This window comes from Acipenser ruthenus, chromosome 22 (genome assembly GCF_902713425.1).
Source record: "Acipenser ruthenus chromosome 22, fAciRut3.2 maternal haplotype, whole genome shotgun sequence".
In the NCBI taxonomy this organism is placed as follows: Eukaryota; Metazoa; Chordata; class Actinopteri; order Acipenseriformes; family Acipenseridae; genus Acipenser; species Acipenser ruthenus.
Window position 1 is genome coordinate 31,446,010 of NC_081210.1, and position 11,698 is coordinate 31,457,707.

At 40.9% G+C, this 11,698-nt stretch overlaps 1 protein-coding gene across 1 annotated transcript; it reads left to right on the plus strand.

The window, feature by feature from the left end:
• Nucleotides 1–306: 306 nt before the first annotated feature.
• LOC117431050 (GTP-binding protein SAR1b) lies at nt 307–7,427 on the plus strand. The gene is made up of 7 exons (XM_058996580.1): nt 307–494; nt 2,597–2,672; nt 3,644–3,763; nt 3,995–4,060; nt 4,456–4,559; nt 5,556–5,687; nt 5,913–7,427. Exons 2-7 carry the CDS (start codon nt 2,615–2,617, stop codon nt 6,027–6,029), a joined length of 597 nt encoding a protein of 198 aa, XP_058852563.1. The 5' UTR covers nt 307–494; nt 2,597–2,614; the 3' UTR covers nt 6,030–7,427.
• Nucleotides 7,428–11,698: the final 4,271 nt, after the last annotated feature.

Genomic DNA, 11,698 nt, shown 5'->3' on the forward strand with positions numbered 1-11,698 from the left:
TCGAGCTGTTATGCATGCTACTAACTTTAGTGGGTGAAAAGCCTGACATGAGATGTGATTTACACTACAGTGAAAAACAGTGGCCAGTGTTGTCAGAACTTTTAATAAAAAACGTGTGTTTACGTAGGAGCTGTTAAAATGAATTCTATAGGTCGGATTTAGAAAAGTTCCAGAGAAAATGTAACAACTGCATCTAAAAGAACAAAACAACAATACGAAGTGTTCATGATACAAAAAGAATAATGTCGCGCAAATGTTCACTGCAGCAATGTTAAAACCGTGTTTGTTGTTTCCTTGTGGAAGCATTAGTGCGCAACACAGAGCGGATGTGGCCGCGTTGCTCTGGGAGCAGCTGGTCGGCCATTGCTGTGTGTCGTGGCTCTATAACCAAACACAGAGAGAGCGGGAGAGGGACGGGCGCACTGGAGGAACGAGGCACATTTCACTTCATTAATTACAACGAAGCGTTTGAGTCTTTGATATTCGGGTTGTAGGTACGTGTCTTTATTGAGCGGGTCGGTTTGTTTTTCTGTCTAGTAGTAGTATTGATATTAACACAGACAGGGAACCCCGGTGCTAGTCTAGTGAGTGAATGGAGCTGACAGTTACTGTGCCAGCTGTAATAAAGCGGGTTGAAGGGCTCATCTCTTCTCTAAGGGTGAGGGGGGCATTATAAGGGTTACCGTGGTAGATTCGGGTGTGCGCTGTTAGACTGTGCTCGGCCGGATATGTGCGAGATCTTGCTAACAGACACCAACAGTAACACATCCCAGCGTCAGGTGTGTGAGTTTGTTGCTGTTTAGTTTGTTAAATCACAGGGTTTTCTTTACGATGTCTTTTTAAATCTGTTCATAGCTGCCGTGGGTATTGTCATGTAGGTGTGTCTCAGTGAAACATGATAGCCGCGAGGTTACCCTGCATCTATCTTCTGTTTTGAGTCGTAGTGGTGACTTGGCAAATTGACGGCGCTGACCCACTCGTTTACAAACCCAGCTGGACACTGTCCGCTTCTGCTGCTAGTGATAGTATTAGCACCAGATTATTAAATATTCTCAGCCTTTTTAAACGAGAGCATTTGCTAGTAGCATTATTTTATTTATTTATTTATTTTTAAAATTGAAGTTGTTTATAGACCCGGGTCAGTGCCTACCCCTTCCACTAGTCTATAGCTGTGCAGGGCACTATACTGAACGATCGTTAGCGGAGCCTCCTTCAAGGTGGGGTACATCTGTGTGTTGGAGTGTTTCGGGTGCTGTAGCTTCATGTTTTATCAAACTTGGACAGTGTAATTGGCTATTTTGAGATGTTGTGGTTTGTTTTAATGATCTATTAAGTGGATGTGAGTTGCAGATACTAACTCTCCAGTAGAAGTATACTGAATCGGTTCATTTACTTCAATCTCTGCAGCCTGACCAATCGCGTCATGGCATTCATTCCTGTATATTGGCTGCTGAATCGGATCCTAAACTCATTCCATCTTCCAGCCAGTGGTTTGTTGGAGTGGTGAATAAAGTTGCTGACGTGTGTTCTCTGCTGTATTTGCATGACCTTTGCTTTCAGTATGCCTAACAGGCAGTGCTGTTAAAGTTGTGTAACTGGAACTATAGGTCAGCCTGTGAGGTTTGGTTACAACATCCCCTCTGAATTAAGAGCTGCCCTGCCTTTGAGTTTCCTTTAAAAAGCAGCACCTCTCTTTAGGGAGTCTTGATGTGCAGCAGAGGAATGGCACTCCTTCTAATGATAAAATAGATCCGTTAAGATGGGCTTGCCCTGAAATCCACTTGTCCCTGATTGAATCAAGAGTCTAATTTTAAGAGGCATTGGGAGAGGAGGACTAAGATATTGAATGTTTTTTTTTCTACTTTTTTGATTTAGTTAGAAGGCTGGAGATTAGCGAAGTTCTCGTTAAAAGCTGCTTAAGCTTTTATCAGACTTTGCCCTGCTCTGAATTGAACACTTGTGTAATTTTCCATGCAAATGCTAACCTTTTAGCAATGCCATGGCTACTGAAATTGTTATTTCAAGAGTAACAATTGAGAAATATTTAAATCTCGTTTACAATGCATGTGTGAGTAAAAACAAAATATCAAATAATGAAGAGTGAAAAATGGAGAGTATGATACAGATTCAGGGAAGAGCAGCTGAGGTAAAGTAATACTGTTTGTTTTGAGACCCTTTTAAACATTGGAACTGTATTCTGTGAAAGAGGAGACCAGCAGAATGACAAAGTGTTTTCATGCACAGATTTGTCATTTGTATTGCATGTTGATGTTAAAATGTCCTCCTGTGTCTGAGGGAGTTATTTCTTTGTACAATTATTTATCCTCTTGCACTGAATTCATAGCACCATTTCCATGACTAGTAATACAACATGGTTTTATTTTGTTGCAAAACCTTAGTAATCTACAATACCTGTCTTTATGACATCCCCTGACTGCCATTAAAATACCTCTTCAGCAAACCGAGCTTCCAGTAATGAATACATGCAATGAATAAAGTGTACTTGCTCATAACCGTGGGGAGGATCCAGAGCAGCTCAAGGTTGTAGTTCTCACAAACTGTGTTCATCACTCTTTGCATTTCTTTTCTTTTCCAGGCTTCACAATATCCGGATATGTCCTTCATATTTGATTGGATTTACAGTGGTTTCAGTAGTGTACTGCAGTTTCTTGGTAAGAGCTTTCTGTAAATGGAAATGAGGTACAGTGGGATAGTGCTTGGTGAAGCCTGATCTGCTGTTGTTTTTATTTTGCTGTAGATGTGGTGATAGTTATTTTGATTGGAACGCAGTGTTATCCACGGTCCTGCAGTAAATGGATCTCCACTTCTTTGGGTTGCACCTGTCATTTGGAAGTGTTGCTTCTCCTGCTGCCTGTCTTGTGTAACGCAGTAAGCTGAGAGTGTCCCAGAATGCCATTGATTTCACAGGCTGTGCTCCCAGAGGCCCATAGACTGGGGAGCTGAGAATAAGCTGCCAACTGTATTGACAGCGTGATGTTCTCCACTGGTCTTGTTTTCATACTGCAGATGACCCAGATGAAGAGAGCTACCATACATTTGAAAGCTGCCTGAATAACTTGCTCCGTCCTGGAACACTAGTCACATTTAAGCAGTCGAGGACATTCTGAAAAAATAGAGAAGCTGTGCTTAAAAATAAAAAGCAAATGCAACGTGTAACCCAAGAGTGGCTTTTAATAGACCTTGTTTACTGGAGTCCACAGGTCTAGGGGTATATTCAGAGGAGAGTATAGACCCACTTACTGGAGCCCACAGGTCTAGGGGTATATTCAGAGGAGAGTATAGACCCGTTTACTGGAGTCCACAGGTCTAGGTATATTCAGAGGAGAGTATAGACCCTGTTTACTGGAGCCCACAGGTCTAGGGGTATATTCAGAGGAGAGTATAGACCCTGTTTACTGGGGTCTAGAGGTATATTCAGAGGATTGAAATGGGGTCAGGTTGAAATAGTGGTATCCATTCAATCATAAAACAGGACTTTTTCTATATAGAGCTGCACTGAAATGAGGAGCCTGCAATCTTGCATGTCACTTTGAGATCAATTGTTTAGTTTCCATAATAGTTGAGCTACTCCACCTTTTTAACTCTTCCAGAAATTTAACCATGATATCTTATTACATTTCAGGACTGTACAAGAAGTCAGGCAAATTAGTATTTCTTGGATTGGACAATGCTGGCAAGACGACGTTATTGCACATGCTTAAAGATGACAGATTGGGTCAGCATGTGCCAACTTTACATCCAAGTGAGTGTGCCGCGTGTTTGGAATTGGTAAATGCTGTGAGTGTGAAATACTGTGTAGTTGTTGTAATGTTCTTGCACTCAGACAGTGACGTGTTCTGTTTTGACGTCACGTTGGTGTTGGATAATCTCGCTCCGTTTCTTATCTCACAGTTCAGTGTGATCTCGGAGCAGCTGCAGACTTGCTGCTCGTCATGCTGTTCTTGCTGATCTCCTGTTTTGTTCTGCTCTCCAGCCTCTGAAGAGCTGACGATTGCTGGCATGACGTTTACAACCTTCGATCTGGGTGGCCACGCTCAAGGTACTACTAATGCAAGCTTTAGAAAACATCCAGCCATTGGAGAGACCTGTCCAGCATAAAAACAGGGAGTCTGTGAACACAAATAGAAAAGACTACAACATGAAGGCAGCTTTCTGACAATCCTAAACTGGGCAGGTGCAAAATGAACCCAGTTTTACTGGGCCTGTAAGAAATGCCGACTTCCTTGGGGTCCAACGTTGTCCTCCAGGGGCTGGTAGCTTGCTTTGTCTGAAAGACTAAATGTCATGTAGGTTTGTTAAACTTCATAGCTGTGCCTTTGAATCTACTGTACATTGTACAGTAGTCTTGGTGTGTGTTTCACGTTAATCAAGATTGCTTGTGCACTGTCCTGCAAGTCAGATTCTTATATGACGTAATTCCTTTCCCCACTTTAGCTCGTAGAGTTTGGAAAAACTACCTCCCTGCCATCAACGGTATTGTCTTCCTAGTGGACTGCGCAGACTTACTCAGACTGGCTGAGTCCAAAACAGAACTCGATGTGAGTCTTTCCATGCTTCAGGACAGGACAGGAACTTCTCATAAAGCGCCTGCACCGCCACATTGCTGCTGTGTAACCATCATTCACACACTGTGTGCTTTCTGTCCAGACACTCCTAACACATGAAACACTGTGTAACCATCATTCACACACTGTGTGCTTTCTGTCCAGACACTCCTATTATTATTATTATTATTATTATTATTATTATTATTATTTATTTCTTAGCAGACACCCTTATCCAGGGCGACTTACAATATACCACATTATTTTTACATACAATTACATTATTATTATTATTATTTATTTATTTATTTTTTACATACAATGACCCATTTATACAGTTGGGTTTTTACTGGAGCAATCTAGATAAAGTACCTTGCTCAAGGGTACAGCAGCAGTGTCCCCCACTGGGGATTGAACCCACAACCCTCCGCTCAAGAGTCCAGAGCCTTAACCACTACTCCACACTGCTGCCCTAACACATGAAACACTGTGTAACCATCATTCACACACTGCTTTCTGTTCAGGCACTCGTAACACATGAAACACTGTGTAACCATCATTCACACACTGCTTTCTGTTCAGACACTCCTAACACATGAAACACTGTATAACCATCATTCACACACTGCTTTCTGTTCAGACACTCCTAACACATGAAACACTGTGTAACCATCATTCACACACTGCTTTCTGTTCAGACACTCCTAACACATGAAACACTGTGTAACCATCATTCACACACTGCTTTCTGTTCAGACACTCCTAACACATGAAACACTGTGTAACCATCATTCACACACTGTGCTTTCTGTTCAGGCACTCGTAACACATGAAACACTGTGTAACCATCATTCACACACTGCTTTCTGTTCAGACACTCCTAACACATGAAACACTGTATAACCATCATTCACACACTGCTTTCTGTTCAGACACTCCTAACACATGAAACACTGTGTAACCATCATTCACACACTGCTTTCTGTTCAGGCACTCGTAACAGATGAAACTGTTGGAAACGTGCCGATCCTGGTCCTTGGGAACAAGATTGACAGACCTGAAGCCATCAGTGAAGAGAGGCTACGAGAGGTGTTTGGATTATACGGACAGACAACGGGCAAGGCAAGCACTCTTTATTACTGTGACTATTGAACCAAACGCTCGTCTGCAGCGTTCTGCCATGCTGTTTACTCTCAACCCTGCTGGGAGCCTTTTGACAAGACTGCCTTTCAGTTTGTCCCATGAAATTCCTGTTTCCCTTTAAAAATCAAGAGAATAGATTTGGATAATAGCTTTAGGGGATGTCTTTGTTGGAGCCAGTTTGACTGTGTGTATCTTTATTTGCAGGGCAATGTCCCCCTGAAGGAGCTCAATACAAGACCACTAGAAGTGTTCATGTGCAGTGTGCTGAAGAGACAGGGCTATGGCGAAGGCTTCCGCTGGCTGGCACAATACATTGACTGAGTCCATGGCACAGGAGTTCTCATTATGTTTGATCATCTGTCTGCTTAGAAAGTCAAAACATGTATAACTTGAACCCAATATGACTTTTATTGGTTGAACATTTGATTATAAATTTTTCACATTTTTCTAGGAGAATAGTCTAGCATCGGCTGATAATTTTTCCCCAGTAGTGTGTGTGTGTGTGTGTGTGTGTGTGAATGTTGCAACATGTTAACTGTAACCCCACTGGATAGCTTCTTTTTTAACATCACTTTCTTGGCTCTGTTTCCCAGCCCTGTTTTGAAGAGTGGGTGATGTAGTGCTATGCATTTGAATGCACTTTTTAACAGGATAGACTACAGACATGTGACTAGTATTTAATAAGCATCATGTACAATTTTTATGTTCTATTTTTTTTGGAAATGTTTGGTTCAATAAACCTAGAATATGTAACCACCCATGCACTTGTTACTTTGAAACCTTTTTCTAGCTGCGTGACGCCTTAAACCATGAAAACCTCTCCAGAGCTGAACTAATGAAGTAACCTGTTCATATTAAATATTCTGCTTTATAAATGCCCATCAGTCAGTCGAGATTTCCCATTGGGTTTTTCTGGGGGAATGCAATGTAATTGTAAAGCTGGTTGTTTACTGCCAGGGCTCAGTCTAGATGCTTTTCTATAGACTCAATACTGCTGCAGTCCCTCCGCTACCACTGGAAAAGGTCTACAGCACACACACTGTCCTAGAAAGAGAAAGGCCTGGATTCATTTCACTGATTGCTTCTTCCCAACAGCAAACTGCCCTCTCTCATTATACTCTTCATTCTCCCTGGTGGCTGTGCTGCAGGTTGCAGGTCGAAGCCGAGCAGCTGGTTTGTATATAGAAGCATCCACACAGACTGATCTCAGTGCCGTTCCCCTGGCTGCAAACAACAGCTTACATGCTGAAGGGTAAGGGGCATTGGGCCAGAATCCAATCAAGCATCAACTCATCAGTTCTGCGCAGCTGAAAGTGGACTGTTTGAGAAGGGTGGCAAAAGATATGAAAAAATGTCATTACTGTTCATTTTTGACTAATAGTAAAAAAATAATATATAGTAATTGAAAAGAAAACTATTGATTTGAGTGTTTAAACAACAGGGTGTCACTGCTTCTAGGCATTCTTGAACAGAAGTTATCTAGTAGCAGAATACAGCAGATTTTGTCTGTGTGTGTGTGTGTGTGTGTCTGTGTGTGTGTGTCTGTGTCTGTCGCACTGATTTGATCATACCATGGAGGAATGATCTTTCTGTTTCATGACACTGAAAGCTCTGATTAACCCCCTCCTGCCCATGTGCAATCAAACTCCCCACTACCAGGAGGCATCTTGCAATGTATTAACTGACAAATTAAATCAATAAAGTCCATTTTGACTTCTTTGTGGAGTATTTGTCATTTTTATAGAGTGAAGTGCAATAATGTTACTGTAGCTTATAGGACCATCATAGACATTTGGATGATTTCCACAGCGAGAGTGCTGGAGCAGCTACACAAGATAAATACACTGAACACAGCGAGAGCGCTGGAGCAGCTACACAAGATAAATACACTGAACACAGCGAGAGTGCTGGAGCGGCTACACAAGATAAATACACTGAACACAGCGAGAGTGCTGGAGCAGCTACACAAGATAAATACACTGAACAAACACAAACAAACAAAAGGCAGGCAGCCTGCCCAGCGCCAGCGTGTGGAAGCGACATCGTGGGAGAAGTACAGTCGTGGACAAGTACAACGCAGTTAGAAGCAGAAAGGAGGAATAACATCTTTAAATCTGGAGTTGCTTTAATCAGAAAACAGTGCAGCTTAAAGCCTTGCAGCTGCGTGTATTTTTCTGATAACAAGCTGAAACTCGGAGCAGCTGATTCAAATCCCGCGGCATTCTGGGACACGGGGGAGGAGCGGAGCACGCAGCACAAAAACAAACAAACAAAAGGCAGGCAGCCTGCCCAGCGCCAGCGTGTGGAAGCGACATCGTGGGAGAAGTACAGTCGTGGACAAGTACAACACAGTTAGAAGCAGAAAGGAGGAATAACATCTTTAAATCTGGAGTTGCTTTAATCAGAAAACATTGCAGCTTAAAGCCTTGCAGCTGCGTGTATTTTTCTGATAACAAGCTGAAACTCGGAGCAGCTGATTCAAATCCCGCGGCATTCTGGGACACGGGGGAGGAGCGGAGCACGCAGCACAAACACAAACAAAGGCAGCCAGGCTTCTGAGCGACAGCGTGTGGAAGCGACACCGTGGGAGAAGTACAGTCGTGGACAAGTACAACGCAGTTAGAAGCAGAAAGGAGGAATAACATCTTTAAATCTGGAGTTGCTTTAATCAGAAAACAGTGCAGCTTAAAGCCTTGCAGCTGCGTGTATTTTTCTGATAACAAGCTGAAACTCGGAGCAGCTGATTCAAATCCCGCGGCATTCTGGGACACGGGGGAGGAGCGGAGCACGCAGCACAAACACAAACAAAGGCAGCCAGGCTTCTAGTACAGTCGTGGACAAGTACAACGCAGTTAGAAGCAGTTTGAAAGCAGGTTGACAGCTACAGAAGCTGAACTAAACTTAAAAAAATGGTCTTCAAGCCAGTAATCTGTGACAACTGCATGATGTGGGAAATCCGAGAAAACCCAACAGAGCTCAACCAAGTGTGTGTAAAGTGTCGCACGATCCAGGACTTGCTTCAGCGATTAAGCCTGCTAGAAAAGGAGCTGGAGGAAATGAGACAGCAACACCCACAGTTCATGGAAGTCTGCACCCCTAGCAGACTGAAAGCCACCAGGGAGATGGAAGAGAGTTGAAACAGCTGGGTTCAGATAGGCAGAAGCAGGGAAAAAAAGAAACGTTGTCTAACACAACCACCAGAAATCCAAACATCCAACAAATTTGAGCAACTTCAACATTTAGATGACCAAAACCAACATAAAGAGAATGAAAGAAACAACATCCAGGACCCTATAAACAGTGCTGGCCAGGCAGCAAAAAGAAGATCCCTGCAAAACAAATTCAGAGAGCTAGGAAGGAAATTAAAAGGCAAGACCAAAACTGTGGTATTTTCTGGGATACTGCCGGCACCTTGCAAAGGACCATATGGACAGCTGGAAATACAAAATCAAAATGCATGGCTGAAATCGTGGTGCACACAGGAAGGCTTCACCTTTCTTGAACATTGGAGCACATTCTACAACAAGGACTATCTATACAGGTGGGACGGACTACACTTAAACAGAAAGGGAACCAATCTACTTGGAGAAAGGATCCTTCAGGCGGTCCAGAAGCATTTAAACTAGAAAGGAAGGAGGAAGAAAACAGAAGGGAGACCACATCAAAACAAGGACAACAACTCAGGTAAGACAACTATTAAATGTATCTATCTTAATGCTAGAAGTCTCAGAAACAAAATGTTAGAACTTGAAGCTACTGCACTAACAAGTAACTATGATGTGATAGGTGTTACAGAAACTTGGTTGTCTGAGAGTGATGGAGACGAATATAATATTAGTGGGTACACACTATATAGGAAAGACAGGCAGGACAGAAGAGGCAGAATAGTCTTCAAGCCCAGGTGTTAAATCAGGACAAAGAAAACAATGCAGAATCAATATGTTTATATGTTTTGCAGCTACACAAGATAAATACATTTAGTTATTATTGAGACAAAAATACAATTGTTTACAATTGGCGGAATACAAGATTGCATGTAGTTTCAGAACATCTCCCCCTGGTGGTTAATTGTGGTGTTTACAGCAGACTAATTCAATGGGTTTGTCCATATCCCGTATTTCCATATTACCCATAATTCAATAGGTACTGATTTGTGCTACTTAACTGGAAAGGTACTTATATTTAAATTATATGTTTTTTAAATAATTAAAATTGTATACAACAATGAACATATAATCCCCAAACACCGTTTTGGTGACAATATAATATTTTAACTTATTTTAATATATGTAAATTAATGAAAAGAAACCCTAAGTTGAATTTTAGCTAGTTATACGAATTATAAATAGCTCTTGGAATTGTGTAATTAGCATATATCCCAATTACCCTAAATTGTAAAATTACTGATATGTGAGATTTAACTCAAAAGCTATGTCTAATATATCTATATATAGATATATATTATTTTAAAGAATTAAAATTGTATAAAACATTAAACATATAATCCTCAATTACCACTTTGGTGACAATATAATAGTTTTAATCATTTTAATATAGAAATATAATGTAATAAAAACAAACCACAAATAGGCATTTGACTAGTTATATGACTTATAAATAACTATGAAACTCTTTATATATTATATAGCAAGAGCTGTATGGCTTGAGCTAGATTGGGCTTGGTGGTGAGCTAAGTGGCTGAGATGAATGTGGGTGAGTAAATACAGTGCTGAGAAGGAGGTAGGCTGGTGAGAGAGAGGTGGAGCCCCCAGAGACAGGAGGGGGGGAGCAGGAAAGAAGGGAGATGAGAGGGACAATGGGGAGGGGCGCGGAGGGTGAAGAGGGGCAAAGAGGAGCCACGCGCGTCAAAAAGGCCGGCGCCGACCTTTTTGACGCGCGTGGCTCCTCTTTGCCCCTCTTCACCCTCCGCGCCCCTCCCCATTGGACATAGACCACCCCCTGACCACTCACTCTTGACCCATGACCATTGACCTATGAGCTCTTTAACTTTTTAGGAAATATATATAATTTTTTTAAATATATATTTTAACCCTTTAGACCCCAGAATAATTAAAGAACCCTTTTGGAGATTCCTTGGAATTTTGGCAAAAAACTGAGATTTCACTTGTCTTATTGAAATAACCATTAATGAAAAGCTATGACAAATCTTTCACTACACATTTTCTTTATTTTGAAAAGGTCAAATTATTGTTTCAAATAACACAAAATTGAAAGTTTTGTAAAAAAAACCTGTTGTTTTTCTGCAACAAATGTAAGCTGATATAAAAAAATGCAAGAAAAAAAACCTGTTTAACACTAAAACCACAGAGACTTCGGACACCATACAACCACAACAACTATCACTATTATCTGCTGTATTATTGAATTGTGGTTTGTCACACTTGAACAAAAGTTATTGTATTTCTTTGCTCTTATTGTATTACTTGTATTGTAACACTTGAAATGTATTTGCTTACGATTGTAAGTCGCCCTGGATAAGGGCGTCTGCTAAGAAATAAATAATAATAATAATAATAATAATAATAATAATAATAATAATAATAATAATAATAATAATAATAACCACTGAAACTGCAAAGTATGCTGCTCTATTTTAAAATGGTTTCAATACAAAAATGAAAAACAAACGGATAAAACTTAATTTTACTTACATTTTCAGAGCAGAAACACTGTACTTCCATTAAAAATTAAGGGTTAGGGTTTAGGGTTAGGGTTATGGTTGTGGCATGTGCCACATATTATTATGAGGCAATGAAAGTCTCATCTGCCTTGCTTAAGTGCAAGGTGGGAAGCCTGGCTAGGGAGATTTATATGCTTCAGTCTTATTCAGTTTTTGATATTTGTTTTTAATAGTAACAAAAAATAAAGGAAATAAGAATATATAGGTATATGGAATGAACGTGTTCATGAGAAGTAGTTATTAACGAAGTGCAGGAGCTTTTGCTGGTTTGATGGTCCGTTTGGGTTGT

Excerpts from the sequence above, each read along its gene's own strand:
- LOC117431050 (XM_058996580.1), top strand. The coding sequence starts at position 2,615 with ATGTCCTTCATATTTGATTGGATTTACAGTGGTTTCAGTAGTGTACTG. Across the intron at positions 4,560-5,555 it reads AGTCCAAAACAGAACTCGAT|GCACTCGTAACAGATGAAAC; the intron begins GTGAGTCTTTCC and ends CTTTCTGTTCAG. Across the intron at positions 5,688-5,912 it reads ACGGACAGACAACGGGCAAG|GGCAATGTCCCCCTGAAGGA; the intron begins GCAAGCACTCTT and ends CTTTATTTGCAG.